At 47.8% G+C, this 17,075-nt stretch overlaps 1 protein-coding gene across 3 annotated transcripts; it reads left to right on the top strand.

Annotated features, from left to right (window-relative positions):
• Positions 1–646: 646 nt before the first annotated feature.
• On the top strand, positions 647–16,694 carry LOC135919087 (uncharacterized). Of its 3 annotated transcripts, XM_070523015.1 has the most exons (4): positions 647–786; positions 936–1,905; positions 10,904–11,840; positions 16,289–16,694. In XM_070523015.1, the coding sequence occupies exons 2-4, from the start codon at positions 989–991 to the stop codon at positions 16,646–16,648; spliced, it is 2,214 nt and encodes a 737-aa protein (XP_070379116.1). In that variant the 5' UTR covers positions 647–786; positions 936–988; the 3' UTR covers positions 16,649–16,694. The 3 variants fall into 3 exon arrangements, with proteins under 3 accessions (XP_070379116.1, XP_065308881.2, XP_065308880.2); XM_065452809.2 differs by lacking the exon at positions 16,289–16,694 and adding an exon at positions 14,469–14,615 and having other exon boundaries at positions 708–1,905; XM_065452808.2 differs by having other exon boundaries at positions 710–1,905.
• Positions 16,695–17,075: the final 381 nt, after the last annotated feature.

A 17,075-nucleotide genomic window follows, 5' to 3' on the forward strand; every position in this document is an offset into this window, starting at 1 on the left:
ATAGCTGTAACACAGTTGGCGTTTGCCGACGCGCTGCAAATAAGCTGCGCGAGACCACGTGCCCTCTGCATCGGCGGTGAAGGGCCAAACACGAAAGAGAGAGCCACAGAAAGTGCTAGCTCAGCTAGGCTGAGGCAACAGGTCCGTGCGGTACGGACGCTTCGCGCGCGTGTGTGCGAGTGATTTTTAAGGGGAAGAATGAAGAGATAAGTGCAGCGCCGTAATTGACTCTCGAGCGAGGTCCCCTCAACAGCAACAGGGGAAGGGGAGTAAAAAGAGGGACAGATAACCGAGTGGGGTGAGAGGAAGAAGGCGGCAAGTAATAAAAAAAAAATTATATGTATATAGTAGAGAAGCGCATGCGGGGCTTAAAGCGGTGCTCCGAGGTTTGATGTACCACAAAACTCAAGCAATGTCGCAAGTGCACGCTTGATGATGGAACTGTGAGCATTGGGGAATAGTAGGCACTGCAGCGTGTCGGATGGCAGGCCGTGCCGACATTAGGAGTCGCCCAGAACCTCTGTCGGCCCCGAAGGCAAGGCAACGGTGCAGGAGGTGCTCTAGTGTCTCCACACCATCGCAGTTGCCATACACGGGGCTGCCGGTTCCCGTGAGGCTGTGTGTTCGGGCACACCGTGCGGATTCGTCGAAGCGGCTGGGTGGCTGTGAATGCGCTCCGTCTTCCCCACTGGGGAGAGAGAGCGCATTGAGACGCACCCGTCGTTAGCTGCGGTCAGCTGCGCCTATGGAACGGGCAGGGGCCAAAGAGGTCGACGCCCTAAGCAGGTATCCCCCGCTTCCTGCGAGGCGTGTGGAAACAATTAGCGCTTGTCTCGGGAGCTGGTCGGGAGGGGACAGACCAGCAGGTGTGCCCACGCGTACGAGGCAAACTGGTTTTTCTCGGCTTTTACTTCGTTTGGACTCTCCCTGTGCAGGCACTGCCAGAAAGGACTGCGACCACTCGCCGCCGCAGCAGTGCCCGCGAATTATGGAGGTCGGCCCGCCCGGTCCAGAGGCAACGGACGCCGAGAAAGACGAAGCTGAGAAAGACGAGACGGCCGAAATTGAGAAGCAACTAAGAGACCTGGGAGTCACGTGTACCAAACGCGGTGACTCGAGCTGTGGCCTGCTGCGCCATCGGCGATCCTTCAACCATGCGCTGCTAGACATCGGTCTGGAGATCTGCGAAGACACTCGATGCGACAGCGAAAATGGCCTCCGCATTGCCATCACCCAGGCGAGTGGTCGCGGGTACGTATTCGACGGCATATGCGAGGACTCGAACGAAAGGGACGGGCTCGACATCGTCGTGTTCCTGCTCTCCACGCACCGCTGCATCACGACCGTGGAACTGAACTGCATCATGAGGCACTGCCCTTTGGTGCTCAAAGCTCTCAGGCTAAACAGGGACGTGGAGTGTGTGGTCATTTCCGGAATGGATCCTGAGGGTAGCGCGGAAGACGTCGCCGCCTTCAAGGCGGTCAAGTCTATGTCGCAACTGAAAGGGCTCTTCTTTGACACCGAGCGTTGTCCTCCGAAGTATACGAGCAACTTGCGACTGTACGGCCAACTGCTTCGAGGAGGCACAAGGCAGCTCACCGCCCTCGACGTGGCTGGCGTGGAAATGAGCCCGAAACAGGCGAAACGACTTATCGGGGCACTGACGCGGAATCGAACTGTGACGCACCTGGTCGTCGGTGAGAACGTGTTCACGTCCGGCAAAGAGCTGTCGGGTGCGAACTTCGCCAACTACCTCGTCAACACAGCCACGCTCCGCGCACTGAAGCTGATCTCGGAACCCGAATTCACGAGCGAACGAGTCATCCGGACACTCGTTCGCGCTGTGTGCCAGATGACCGCGCTGGAAGAACTGGAAGCGGACTTGGACATCAAGATGGTGGGCTTGTGAGTAACTTGCAATTCCTTGCTTAATTCGCGAGCGGTACATGGAAGGTTAAGCAGCAGCACTCGTAGCGGCGTCTATAGTTTATTAACAAGTTTAACCAAAGAGAGGCCTCTCAGTATGTACCGAAAGACGTGACTAAAGCGCTAGGAATGTTTTGTAATGTCACTGTAAAACTTTCTTGTGCTCATATTACTTCAATCAGCGTTTCTTAAATGCAATCTGAAGTACATTTTCGCGTTTATTAATCTTTTTCTTCCTCGACTATACTCCATTTAATTACTGGCACAAATATTTTGGCAGCAGCACAATCATGACTAAACTATTTCCATATTGCGTTCTCCTTTTTCTTTTTTCTTTTTGCCTTTTCGAAGGAACAAGTGCAAAACAAGGGCGTGTGTAGAGCATTATTGCTAATCGCATCACCATCTGCGCTGCTGCTGCTTTCGCATACGTATCATGGCACTGCAGTACACGTCAACGCGTTCGCACCTGTCGCGGAATACTGGACATCTTGTGGCGCTTTGTTCAACCAAAGCGCGTGAATCTTTCTTTTTTTTTTCTGTTGCATGCTTTTTGTCGACGTTGTTGGGTCATCCCCTTTCTACCAAACGGATAAGCATTTCGTGTCCTAGCCGCGTAGAATAATAAAGAAAGAGGCAGTAAAGGACAGTTTTCAACCCGAGCTGCATTCGAGCTTTCGTTGTCAACGTGGCAGCCACCCACTGTACGCTAGCCCCCAAGGCACTTGCGGCTAGGTCCAGTATGAAAATAAAAAAGAAAAAAGGACGCTCCCGTCTTCCCCTCTTCGCTTTCCCGCTCTCTCCTTCGCGCGTCGTGACGCCGGCAAGGTGCTTCGCATGAAGTCGAAGGGGTGAAAGCTGTACATTGTGGTCGGCCGACGAGGGAGGATAGTACCAACACGAGGAGAGGTGTGTTCTTGGAATGGAGGCGTTTCCAAACCTTTTACGAAGGTTCCATTCAGTCGGCGTGTTGCGGAAGGCGATTAGGGGCGTAGCATTTGCTAGAACGAAAAAAAAAACCAGTCAAAAACACAAAGGACAAGAGGAGAGGTTCACACCACAACGACTGGTGGTGTTAACCTTTTGCAGCTTTTGCTAAACTGCGCACAGTTGGAATACGTGGAGAGGAGGAAAGAGCACCAGTGGGGAAGGTAGCAAAGGCGAGCAAGAAACCGCATAGTCGTTAATGAAACGTCTGCACCTTTGTTATTATAGTATCATCTATAAAAAATATTGAGGCTGTACGTTCATTGTACACTAATACGCAGCTGCACGACATAAGAATTTTTTGAGCTCGGGAGTGGTTTATAAGCCCTTCCAACTTAAGTACACTAAAATTGGCAATAAATCAGTTTACATTGACGAAGTATTCTTTCCAAACTTCCTTCTTGAGGTTAGAGGTTGATTGCCAGAAAAGAACAAGAAAGCCACAATCTCATCTTTTTTTTAACGTTTCCCGCCGTAGCCTCCACCCACGCCAGTACGTCATCAGTGATGCCATTGAATTGATAGTATTTTCCGCTATTCGGACAGCTGGTGCGCAGTAAAATTTCTGGGAAGTTGCCCAGCTCAGCCTTCTTTGAAATTGCAGTGTAGGCAGTCCCGTCTCTAACGATGAAAATTAGCCCCAGCTAGAGTCCATCGAGATCTATGACGCCAAGGCGCGTTGTTGCGTAGACAGCAGCACCCGCTGACGTCCACGTGCTCTGTAGCTGGCACTACTAGAATCAGCGGGAATTCTTTGCACGAGAGGTTGAAATACGAAATCGACAAATTATTTCAGAAATGTTCACTATCTTTTTAACAAATTGCAATTTACGACTTTAGCTGGTGAGTTCGCAAGGAAGTGACTCGGAACTAAATCACAGATGGCATTAATTTTGAAATATGCGTTTCGAAAGCTTGCGACAAAATCAACTGGTGTTCCAGATAATTTTACCTTTCATTGCATGAAAGTGCGTTTCATTTCAAGACTAAGTGCAGAAGCAACGCATTTCGCCCTCAATTTTGACGGAGCTTACTGGAAATTGATCCTAGTTTCAAAATTCGTTTTCAGTAGATGTGTCTTGAAAAGGTACAACTCACTAGCTTCAGCTCGTAAGTTTCATTATGTGCCCAATGAGTTAGAAAGTTCATTACCAAGAAATTTTGTAGTTAGTGAATTATTAGGGGTGTGCGAATATTGAAATTTTCGAATACGAATCGAATACGAATAAGGCGAAAAACTGTCTTCGAATATCGAATCGAATATCGAATATATGTGTAGTATTAAAAAATTGCAAAACGAGGTAACAATAGCTTCATTACCCTTTTAAAAATAATATTGCATTTTACGAGGCTGCTTCAGGTTAAAGAGGCAGTCATTATAGGTAATGCACTCAGGTACTGTCAGGTAATGCTCTGTCAGGTAAACGCTTGTTACAGATTATCGCCAAGGAAAATTGACTGCTCAACATGTTCAGAAAGTAAGGGCACTCTATGCACTGTGACATCATTTGTCCAGGTAACATTTTCTAGGTGCATATTTTATTGAGCATACTTACAAAGCCCGAAAGTACATCATATATCGTTATGAAAGAGCCCTGGAATAAAGCTTGGTAAAAAAAAAAAATGAAACTGATCATGTCTCACAGGCCTGATGCAGATAAACTGGAACAGAGCGTACACATTCATAGTAAGATTCGTTACAGCACTTAAGATCACAGTGCTGTAACGCTGTGTCGTCGTTTGGTACCTTCTTTTGTCCCTGTTTTGTGTTGCGCTGTAACGAACCTTACTATGAATCCCAACAAACTGGCCCAACTTGCCATCTTGATGCAGAGCATACAGAAAATGAGCGGATCATGTGAAGCTCTCAGTGAATAAACATGTTTTTACGAGAATGTGGAGCAAGCATATAATTCGTTAATTGCTAAATTATTCACAGTCTGTCCGAATATTCGCCGTTTCGACCATTATTCGGCCGTCCTCGAATATTCGGGAACTTACGAATATGCATTTCTCGAATCGAATACGCTTCGAATAAGGAAAATATTCGATTCGTATTCGAAATTTCGAATATTCGCACACCCTTATGAATTATATATTTCGATTTGCTGTACATGTCCTCCTATAACTCCTCCTATAACTAGAGACGAGGTCAGAAGGGCCTTGCAAGGCATGAAACGGGGAAAAGCGGCAGGAGAGGATGGAATAACAGTCGATTTAATCAAAGATGGAGGAGACATAATACTTGGAAAACTGGCGGCTCTCTATACAAAATGTCTATAGACTGCAAAGGTCCCAGAAAACTGGAAGAATGCAAACATTATACTAATCCTCAAAAAGGGAGACGTTAAAAATTGAAAAACTATAGGCTCATTAACTTACTCCCAGTGTTCACCAAAATATTCACCAAGGTAATTTGCAATAGAATAAGGGCAACACTGGACTTTAGCCAACCAAGGGAACAGGCTGGCTTTAGGAAGGGATACTCTCCAATGGATCCGATCCATGTCATTAATCAGGTTATCGAGAAATCCACAGAGTACAATAAGCCTCTCTATATGGCTTTCATAGATTACCAAAAAGCATTTGATTCAGTAGAGATACCAGCAGTCATGAAGGAATTGCGTAATCAAGGAGTACAGACCGCTTACGTAAATATCCTGGAAAATATCTAGAGATTCCACAGCCACCTTAATACTACACAAGAAAAGTAGGCAGATACCTGTAAAGAAAGGGGTCAGACAAGGAGACACAATCTCTCTAACGCTATTCACTGCGTGCTTGGAAGATCTATTCCAGCTATTAAACTGGGAAGGTTTAGGAGTAAGGATCGACGGCGAATTCCTCAGCAACTTTAGGTTTGCCGATTCAGCAACACTGCGTACGAATTCCAACAAATGATTGGGGGAGAGTATAAGAGTGGGGCTGAAGATTAATTTGCAGAAGACAAAGATAATAGAGAGTTCTAACTTAGGAGACGCAAGCGGCTTGCATCCCCTTAGTTAAAACTATCTAATGATAAATAACCGGACAAGGGAACAAGAGTTCAAGATCGCAGGTCAGTTTCTAGAGTCTGTGAAGGAGTACGTTTACCTAGGTCAACTAATCACAGGGAACCCTGACCGCGAGAAGGAAATTCACAGAAGAATAAAAATGGGTTGCATCACATACGGCAGACATTGTCATCTCTTCACTGGAAGCTTACCATTATCATTGAAAAGGAAGGTGTGCAATCAGTGCTTTTACTGGTGCTGACATATGGGGCAGATACTTGGAGTCTGACAAACAAGCTTGAGAACAAGTTAAGGACTGCGCAAAGAGCGATGGAACGAAGAATGCTAGGCATAACGTTAAAGGGACACAAAGAGAAAAATTATTTCTTCTGCATCAGTGAATTACCTTTCTACAACACCAAAAACACGACTCTCATCTACGATAAGACTCTTAGAAAGCCAGAAAAAGCGCAAGAACGAAAGACGGGTGGCGACGCCTCCTTGACGTTCTCGCACCTGATGGCTGTGACGTCATGGATTTTGATGGCGTCTTCCAGGGCAGGTTGTCTACCAAGTTGACATTTCCAAATTCCCTACGCTTTCCAGGTTTTCCCTGAGTTCCTTTGCAAAATTGCCTGAATGATGCAGAACTGTTTTATGTCAAGAAAGGCTGAAACCATATCGTCCGATGCTGTCACTCTCTTGAAATAATATGAAAAAATAAAATAAAAAAGACAACTTAATGAAATTTGAATACTGAGGAGTAGTGTTTATGCTATTAAAAAAAGAATAGAAGGGAGGGGTTAGTAAAATTTACAGCAAATAAATACCTTCGAAAAAAATTGCAAATCGAGTCGGACATTCTCAAATACAAATAAGAAGGAGATGCATACAGAAGCAAATATTGTCGAATATGAGCTATTTATATCAAATGATAACAACCTCAGTGGTGTAAGGCCCGAACTTTGTCGCAATTGAGATTCTCTCTCAACAGCTCGTAAGTCAACCTCAACTGTCCTGAATACTCTCAGCCCGCGAATGACGCCTGAGTGTTGTGTTTCACTGCTTTAAAGAGTTTATTTTGGGTTTGGATGAAAGACACCTGCATCTCGGTATCAGCCAACACTGTTTTTTTTTTTAGTTCGAAACGGCGGCAGCGCGCTTCCTTTCCCGTTCATTCCCCAATATGTAGGTCCTTTCTGTTCTTGTCCGCCTTCCGCCACTCATTCGCCACATGGACCATTTAAAGCATCTTCTTGGTCAGTTTCAAAGTCCACGTCCGATTTTTCGGGGGCCCCGGGGCCCTGAAAACACCCCAGGGGCCCCGAAAACATCCGAAAATGGGCCAGTTGGAAAAATAAATGTATAGGGCTCAATCCGCCACAGGCACATTCGAAAACACTCTGCAAGCCTGTCAGTACACGTATTAGGCATATTGGTGCTTGTACTGTGACAAGAAATACCGGGTGCACGCGTGTATAATTAAGGAATACATACTGTGTCCTGTGGCAACAGCCCCTTCCCACGCTTGTTATGCTTCACTGCAATAGAGTGTTTTAGTTGAGCGTCTTTACGTTACGCTCCGCTCCGAGCTGCCCCGCTAAGCCACAGCGGAGCGGAGGGCGATTTGGGTCAGAGAGCAAACTGGTATATCCGACATTCTAATTGACATTAGGAGAAAAAAATGGAGCTGGGCAGGTCATGTAATGCGCAGGTTACATAACCGTTGGACCATTAGGTTTACAGAATGGGTACCAAGAGAAGGGAAACGCAGTCGAGGACGGCAGAAGACTAGGTGGGGCGATGAAATTAGAAAATTCGCGGGCGTTAGTTGGAATCGGTTGGCGCGGGACAGGGGTAATTGGAGATCGCAGGGAGAGGCCTTCGTCCTTGCAGTGGATATAAAATATGATGATGATTATTATTCATGTAGGAGTTTAATTTCTTACGTTAAACCCGCGACGCTTTTCTTGCAACGGACCCTCTCACATGTGTCCACGGTGCACGATTTATTCAGAGCCACCTCTTTTTTATTTCCCTTTCTCTTTCCACATCCGTTTGTTTTGGAAAGACGACAGCCATTCTGTTGTGAACAGCTTGTTTGTAAAACCAGACTCTAAATTTGTTGAGAGGCTGTTCATTCAGCTTTTTTAACGAGTGATGTTTATGACTGATACTTTGCCCCTACTAGTTAGCTGTTCTTTCTGCACTAGTCTACAATAGTAGCACCTAAATATTCCGAAATAGATATTCCTGCTGTACAGAGATGCGTTTGAATATTCGATTCGCTATTCGATACTTTCTATTCGTATTCAAAAATGTTGATATTAGCCCATCTCTACTTGGCATGTAAAGAAGCACAAGCCAAACTGGAGCTGGTGTGCCCTCTTGCCGAGGAAACATAACAAACCCAAGCGAGCTAGAGATGCTTTCGTGTTGTACAGCCTCTTCTGTACAGATATATATATTTTTTAATTATCAGCATATACCGAAACTCTCAGCAGAATACTATAAGTGTTTACAGCCAGTCTATTGAAAAATAGGAGTAAATCATGTGTGATGTCATCGTACAACGGTGTAAAGACCTTGTAAAAGGTTAACAAGCCGGCACGACCCGGGCTACTCGCACCAAAAGATAAAGTAACAAGAGCAGATAATTTTCCTGCCTCGTATAAGAAGTTTTTGTTGCATGCGTAAAGCACAACCTACCATGTATTTTGTTTAAGTACGCTATTTTTCCTAATGTTACTTCCAGTGTTTCTTTACCTGCGCTGCTGCATACAGATAAACAGCCAGTTGCTGTCATTTCGCAGGGGCAGCCACCACGTCAAGCTACTCAGTGTAGTAGCTTTTTGTGGCTGCTCCTCTTGTTTTTTCACCAGAAAGGAAAACAAGGCATAGCATTGGACTGAAGTGAAACACGTGCTGTTGTGAAACATGGATCCGACGCTACCCATGACGGACATAAATTGCATCAAATTTAAAAATGTGAGAGTGCCATGCAGCTGGCCAGAACTCGCTTCTCTAGGACACGATCAGTCAGTCAGTCTCTCACTGAATCGATAAAATCAATATATTACATTTAGAAGAGCCGCTAACGTTAGAATGACTTGGTCGATTACTCGACGTCAACGGCGCAGTGTAGTACACATATCGGCCCGTTTGGAAGACATCTCGAATATCTGCAGACGAGTTTGTACATAGTCGTGAAGAAGTAGGTTCACTACCTTAATTGCTGTCGTGCATGAGCAAGCGAAATTTATTTGTTTATAGATACTGAGATCCCTTTCGGAAAAGCGTAGCACTACGAAAAATTACACCCTCGATGGGTGGAATGGATGCCCAAACGCCCTTTTGGCACCCTTGCCTTTCAGAAGCTTGAAAGTGGGCGTGTTTGTTACAGAACCACCCTTCTGCGCATTTCATTAATCCAGGATGCTAAAAGGGTGTTTTGTGAGACACACACTTTACGGCACCTAAGGGTGCTCGGGGACTTCAACATTTCGAGCAAATAAAAACCCCTGCGGGCTTATTTCACAGCGGTTCGCGCCAAATCATTGTTCGAGCACGTCATATGGTCACTGATACTTCACGTATGTGGAGTCCACGGTGGTTAAGAGGAAAGATAGAGCTTCTTCTTTTATTTCTTAACCTGTATTTCACTTTTTATTTCTGGCTTCGTTTAAATTGTTGCAGCTCTGGATTGGTTTATGGATCAGCTGTCGAGCTTCAGCGAATAATAGCGCGTCAGCCAATTATCGTTTTCATGAGCATGTTCTTTCAGCGTCGGCGCTGGAGCAGTATTATGTGCAGCACGTGCATGCAGAGCACTCTGCTACCGACCACAACATTTATTGCGAAGGTGGCGATCCCCGGTCGTAAAGTGAGGCGACACGACTTTTTTGTTCGCCTCTCTCCTTCGCGCTTTTTAGATTTTACAGCTGTCTTCGCCTAAGTTGTTTCACCTTGGTGCTAGTTTATTGACAAACCGAAAAGCGTGGCGTCAACCACTAGCTCGAGGCGCCACCACACTCTTTGAGGCTGTATTATTCTCTGTAGCAGTGTCGGCGGAGGAAGAAAAAAAAGCGGTGTGGCCGACAGATATAACTTCTGGCTGGTACTCTGTAGATCCACAGTTAGAATCCAAGTGTAGTGCTACGCGTTTTCTTCCTTCGCTTATTTTTTTTATAGACGACTCGAAAAGCACTTCGGGACTACATCAGCGGATGTGCGAATGACTAGGGTAGTGATGAAATATATCGTTGCAAAAATAAAACATACCGTCAGTTTGGGGAAAAGGGTAAAAAAAATCGCTCCATAATATGAGTGTGTGAGTTCGCTGAAACCCGCTTTTCTATGAGTGCAAAGGGTTGATTACAGACACAATAAAACACTATTAACGGTGCGAGTTTCATTAGTATGTGGTTAATTTAGTAAACAACAAAACAAAAAGAGCATACATGAGAAGCAAGTCATTTTGCATGCAGAAGTACACATATCACTGTAAGCGGGCCAGAAAGCACGAAAACGTGTCTTGTGTGAGTGAGATAACTTTATTCGGAACGCAGCGATTGAGAGGCCCGGGCCTGGGGCCGCTTAGAAGGCCACTGGGAGCTGTTGCTCACGTACGGCCTCCATGGCTCAGCTCGCTGTACGGCCCAAAGTTGGTCTTGCGAGTCCTGAGCTGAGCAGCGCGGACGACCACCGCGCCAATAGATTTTCCGGGTGCTCTGCCCAGAACTTCGTTTGTAAGTTCATTCTAGTCGGTGATAATGTGTGCAAAATTGGAGCACCTAAACAGTTTTGTTTTTTTTTTGTTGTTGTTAACGGGTGAAATAGTTCGAGAATGTTGTTTTCCTCTAGTGTAACTAGGTAGGCAAGTGAAAATTTTCGAAGTGTCATATTACTGTAATGACCATTGGTTAGCTAGTCGACACATGCGATTTCTGCGGCTAACTTGGGGGATTGAGGCCACTCACGACGCCCTTCTGCCGCAGTTCCGCGCGGGTCGCCCTCTTCGCCCAAGTGGTGGCGGAAAGCCCGACCCTGCGCCGCCTCCGGCTTCCGTCGGTGGCCTGCGGCTGCTCCCAGGCGGCGGACGCCCTGGAGCACCTCGACCCCCCGGACCCCGACGCCGCCGAGAAGATGGCGCACTTGGCCCGGGCCGTGCGGAGCAACTCCGTGCTTCGCACACTCGAGATAGACTTGGGCGGTTTCGGCGTAGACGAGTGCCGCGAATTCTTCAACGCGGTCGGCGACAACGTCACGCTGATCTCGGTAATTGTCCGACGGCTGCCCGCCGAAGTGGAAGTGGACGGCATCTGCAAAACAATCCGGGATCGCGGGCTCATGGACAGAGTCCACATCGGGCACCATCACCTGACCCCGCTGGACATCGACACGCTGCCCCGGTGCCCAGAAATCACCGGCGTCACCCTCAACGGCAGGCACTTCGCCGGTGACGTGGCCCGGTGCAAGGATATGATTGATAAGCTCGCTAGCTGCCCCCACGTGACGTCAGTTCGCGTGGACACCTGGTACTTCAGCGACGTCACGTACAAGGCGTTCACCGATTACGTGACCAAAGCGACGACGCTCAGGGAGCTCGAGGTCAACGTGGCCGGTATCCCGGAAGCGCGCACAGACGAGGCCCACCTGAAGATCGAGAGAGAGCTGATGTACGCCGTGGGCCTCAACCCCAGCCTGATCGAAGTGAACATCACGGGGATCCTGCTGTACAACAAGTACTGCACCGTGCTCGCGGACGCCGCCGCGGCCCAGTGCGGAAGGCTGACGCACCTGCGCATCACGCCGGCCAACACGATGAACCCGACGTACGCGAACCTCTTCATGCCGCACCTCGTGAACAGGCCCCCGCGGCATGTGCGGGTGGACTTCTACAACTACAAGAACAGCGGACACGCCTCCTTACGGGTATGATTCGTACAGAGTGAGGCTGTGTGCATGCTGTGGCATATATAAACGCGGTTACCCGTAGAAGGTGTGTGTATACAGCTGCATGGTGTGTGGCAATCCTCACGCACTGCCACGAGTGCTTTCGTTCGTAACAGTATAAGGCAGAATGCTTGTAACGTCAAGATATAACATTGAATGCAAACTAAAAACCCAGTGGCACGTCCACCGTAGCCCCAGAGATACGTAATTGCAGGCCGCACTATCACCGGGATCGACCCACGAAAACAGCGAGATGGGCTCGCCCGCCAGAACGTGACTGTAATCGGGTAAAACATACGGCAGGTTTGTGCGACATTGTAGAATCACAGCCCAGCGAAGCTGTTTCACGAGCAGTTGCATTAAAAATTCGTTTGTCTGTTCTTAAATTACACACTTTAAAATGCTGCCTCATATGACTAGGTGGTACCCGTCTGCAACGTTGCCCGCATATAACGTATTTGAGAATTTGCATAAACGGATTTTTTAGACAAGCCTCATTTCCCCCAACCTTGATCTCGATGGCTGTGGTAATTACTCCGGCACTGTGGGCTAAATTGTGCGCCTTAACTAGTGTACGCACTTTGAACTTTGCCTACACATCGCCCATGACCTGCCCCACATTTACACGAAATATACTCGTAAATAAGGTGATTCGTTTAGTTCACCGAGGAGAATCGTGAAAATAAAGAAAAATTGAGGGTTCAGTAATTATTTGCAACGATCGTGATCGCGCCCCACACATCACTCATAACAATACTCCCATATCCAAGGAAGCTGTGCCACCTACACTTCCTTTAAGGATCACGCAAGAAGTTGAAAACGAGATGCCGTATAACACTTTCCAGCACTTGCAAAAGGCTATTTTTTATTCACACGCATTAAAATTAGCCTTCACTTTGTGGTAATGTTCTCTTATTTTTCCTTAAAATTTGATTTTAGTGGTAATTATAGCTTTCCCAACACAGCGGGCTAAATTCGCCGTTTATAAAAGACACCTATAATGGTCCAGAGCGCTTGCACACGTAATTTACGGCTAAGCCCGAATTTAAGTGACGCTCTCGAAACTTTGCCCACCAATCGCTCATATGATGGCCCCTATTCCCTTATAGTGTTAACTTTGTGATAGATGAGCTTTTTCGGGACAATGGGCGAACTTCCTACGCGGTTCGAAAAATACGCTTGCGAAGCTCTGCATGGAACGCTTGACTGAGTAATTTGTGTCAAAGGCTGTAATCAACCTACACACTTCTCATTTTCTGTGCTAGTCATCATAACATGGCCCCTACGGTCTCAAAATATAAAATTTCTGTCATCGTCGATTGTCTCAGGTCATCGGAGAAAACTTGCCAGCGTCTCATGTAACACAAGGAAGAAAACCAGGGTTTAACACTTTTCATTTAGCTCCTACAGGTAACGCAGACACGTCAAAATTTGGCTGCACATCACCCATAACACGAACCGCATTTATCTTAAATATAATCTCTGCGAATGACTTAGTTTTATATCAGCAAACTTTAGCGCCCAGCTGACTGACCTTGAGAAATTAGATTTAATCGTTACAGGTTAAATATCATTAAGACAAGAATGCAGATGTAGAAAAATTGAGCAATAATAAAATTATTGCTTGGTTTAATTTTAGCCACTTTGTTTCGCTATTTCGCTATGCAGGTCGACGTGCAGTCAAAATAACTTGTCGACCTCAGCTAAACATTGCCCAGGACTGCCATGTTGCTGCAAAATATTTTACTAGCCTCACTGGCTGTGCTCCTTGTGCAAGTTGCATTCTAACCTGCGGATCTGCTGCCTCCGGGGGTCATGCTATCGCAAGCGTTTCAAAGCATTGCCGGTATAAGCTACGTGTTTCATGGCGGAGTTTGAAGCGGCTGCCTCAGGGGGATCAAAGCGCATCGCAGTGCAGTACGCGCCGCTCGCGTAAACCCTTCTTATTCATGCATTTATTGATGCGAAAGCGTCAAAAGCGCGCTCATGGCGGTGGCTCGCGTTTGCTGGCTCGGGTCTCGACCAGTGGCCTCGACGACGGAGCAGAGAGGGCGAAAGGGAGCACCTGTGCGGCCACTGTGTTGCGGGCGGGGAGAGGGCGTCGCCGCGACGTACGTCACCCTTGCTCTTGCACTCGGAAGCCCGTGCTATTCGCGCGGATTCTTGTCCGCGCAAGCTCTCGCCGGCGTTCTAGCTGCGCCTCGGTAAGGCCGCGTCAAAACGCACCAAGCGTCTCAAAGCGCTCGCGTGCCCGCGAGGAGTTCATGACCACTAAATGCTTCCGCATTCACAACTCATGAGAAGTTCTTAGGTGCCCGCGTTGCTTAACGCGACAGCGTTAAGGGCCCCGTCTCGCAGAAAATCCGGTGTCGTCCTTTAGGCAACAACAACAACAAAAAAATCGAACCACCCATACTCAGGCCCTCCCTGTGGCGCAAGGAAGCTACTGAACAAATTGAATTTCTCAAGCTGAAATCATAAAGTACGACTTACACACAACCTACAGAAATGATAGCGTCGGATTGTTATTTGATTATACGAGAAAACACAATTCTGTTACGCGAAAACTCAAAGAAACCCCTTTTCCATCGTTTCTACAACCCATAGACCGGCCACGGCGTCCGCCATTTGCGCGCGCCGGTGCGCGAGTATCTCGGGGGCCACGGAGCGGCGCGCCCGGTTTCTTGCAATGCCTCCAGATGGCGATCGCCTCCTCCGCATCGTGGTCCACGGAAGTAGCCGCGTTTTTACCAGATGGCTCACATTCGTGCACAGCGTTCGTGGCCAGCGTTTCCCGGTAAACATTACGGTTACATACGCTCCAGTTGTCGGGAAGCGTGAAAAGCAGTCAGGGATCTTTGAATGCTCTCGCGTTCCACTCTTAAAGTCCTGAGCCCCTTTCAAGGACGAAGCTTAAGCGTCCCCTATCTTTTTGTGCATCTTTTTTTACGTTTAGTTAAGTCAGCCGCTAAAGCGTGTAACGCTGCTTGCGCTTATAGCCCTGTACGCGATGCCTTGATTTTGGCACATTTTGGTTTCTACGCTTAGTTTGAGGCAAGTACCATTTACGGATAAACTGCATTCACGTGTTATTACTTGTAGGTGGTGTTCGTACTTTACGATTGCCCGTTAGTGTTTAATTTCTCCGCGACAGTGCTTGCCGCTGGCACTATGCAATTGGTATTCCGTGATGACTGTCGCGTTGGGATAGAGCCAGCGACGTCGTGCTTAAAGGTCAACTGCAACGACATTTAAATTTGGCTAAATCGGTTAAAAATAAATAGTGTATGGCCACTGAGACATTCTTAGCAAAGCTAAAGGGCTGGTAATTGTCAAATTTCTGTTCAGCAGCCTAGCACCTAAGCAGGCGACGCGCGCACCTTGTGGTTATGGCATACGTTCCCGGCACGTCGCCTCCGACATTTTCCAGCGCGCCTTGTGCGCCGCCTAATCTCGGAACTCGCGCCGAGGAGCCGCGCATTCTGGGTCATGCGTCCCTTCGGCGAGCGGCAATGACTGCGTTCTTACTACACACACACACACACACACACACACACACACACACACACACACACACACACACACACACACACACACACACATATATATATATATATATATATATATATAAATTTGAGCTTTGGTGTCAAAAACAGCTGCTTTAGCTTTTCGTGGTGCATCCACTGTTATTCAATGCGTAAAATTTCGCAATGAGGCAGTTCTATATCTACCCTATCTGAAACTAGGCTTTTTACGAGGCCCAAGGTTTAAGGACTACTGATATGATATTTTCAACTATTCATTTTTTGCTCGTTAAACAAAGGTTCTATACCACGAAACCACGCAAAAGAAAGCGAACTGCCTCAGAATGCCATAGAATAAATTTATTACAGTAGTTTGCCTGCCGACAGTTACGGTTTCATTTCGCAGGAGGTTACTGCGCTGTGACGTCATGACGCAGAATGCGGTCACGTAGGGACAGGACATTGCGACATTTCGGCACTCGCTTCCGCTCACTCGGTCACGTGCCACGCAGGTGCTCGTTGTGAGTGGACCATAGTCTAGTACATTCTAGTTGTGAGGTCCGATGCAGAAACGTAGCAGACGAGCTAGCAAGCCGGAGCTAGTGTCCAAACGCCGCAATGTCCTGCTCCCGTGTGACCACATTCTGCGGCGTCATGACGTGACGAAGCAGTAAAAACAAAACTGAAACTGCCTGTACGTAAGCTATTACATTTCTTTTTCTTTAGGGCGCTCCGAGCCTTGTCAGAGCCTTATTTAAGGCTTTAGAAGTTCCGAAACTTCATTTGACGCACAAAAATGATGAGCCGGAAATACCGTGTCAGTACTCCGTTAACTCCGTAGCTCCGAGAGGTGTTTTCACGCCTTTATTTACGTTCTCTCTCTCTTTGTCGCCGACCACACAGGAGATCACGGCGCGAAACAACAACAACGTCTCGGCGGCGGCTCGCTACGTGCTGGGCGACTGGAACTGCGACGACGGCGCCCGGGTGCTCGAGCTGCTCCACGACCACCCGTCGCTCGTGCGCCACGTGCGGCGCAGGGCCGAGCTCGGCCCCGCCGAGGCCGACGGCTGGATCGCGCGCGCCCTGAAGCGCGTGCGGCGCTGCGACCTCGACGAGTACATGAGGCTGGCCGGCGTTGTCAAGAGACGCGTAGTGTGCACCAAGCAGAAAGGCGTCCGCCTGCAGATCGCAGACATCAACGAGTACTGCTGGCTGCACCTCCGCCTGTACCTCAAGATCGCGGACGTTGTGGGAGCTTAAAAACTGACAAATATGTTTTAGACACGGTCACTTTTTCTTTTTTATTTCATTACATAAAGGTCCTGGACCTTCAAACTCCAGAAGGAATACTGAGAGGCCTCGGGGTGTCCTAAATGTTTTAATATATTTTCTACAGACAGTTTCGTTTCCCAGAAGGCGACTGTCTCGCAACGTCATGGCGCAGAAGGTTGTCACGTAGGAGCAGGACATCCTGGCGATGTTGTGGCAATCGTTCCGGCTCGCTCGGACGCCCCCCTTTGCTGTGCGACGTGCCCTATGCAGCAGCGCAGTAGACGACCAGGCGAGCCGGAGCGAGTGTCAAAACGTCGCAATGCCCTGCTCCCACGTGGCAATCTACCGCGTCGTGACGTCACGACACAGCCACCCCCGGGAAACAACACCAAAACTGGCTGTAGAAAAGCTACTA

The sequence above is a fragment of the Dermacentor albipictus genome, chromosome 8 (assembly GCF_038994185.2).
Source record: "Dermacentor albipictus isolate Rhodes 1998 colony chromosome 8, USDA_Dalb.pri_finalv2, whole genome shotgun sequence".
NCBI classification, from domain to species: domain Eukaryota; kingdom Metazoa; phylum Arthropoda; class Arachnida; order Ixodida; family Ixodidae; genus Dermacentor; species Dermacentor albipictus.

Bases quoted from the DNA above. Each gene is read 5' to 3' on its own strand.
- LOC135919087 (XM_065452808.2), top strand. From the start codon at position 746: ATGGAACGGGCAGGGGCCAAAGAGGTCGACGCCCTAAGCAGGTATCCC. The intron at 1,906-10,903 runs GTGAGTAACTTG...CTTCTGCCGCAG, and splicing joins GACATCAAGATGGTGGGCTT to TTCCGCGCGGGTCGCCCTCT. The intron at 11,841-16,288 runs GTATGATTCGTA...CCGACCACACAG, and splicing joins GCGGACACGCCTCCTTACGG to GAGATCACGGCGCGAAACAA.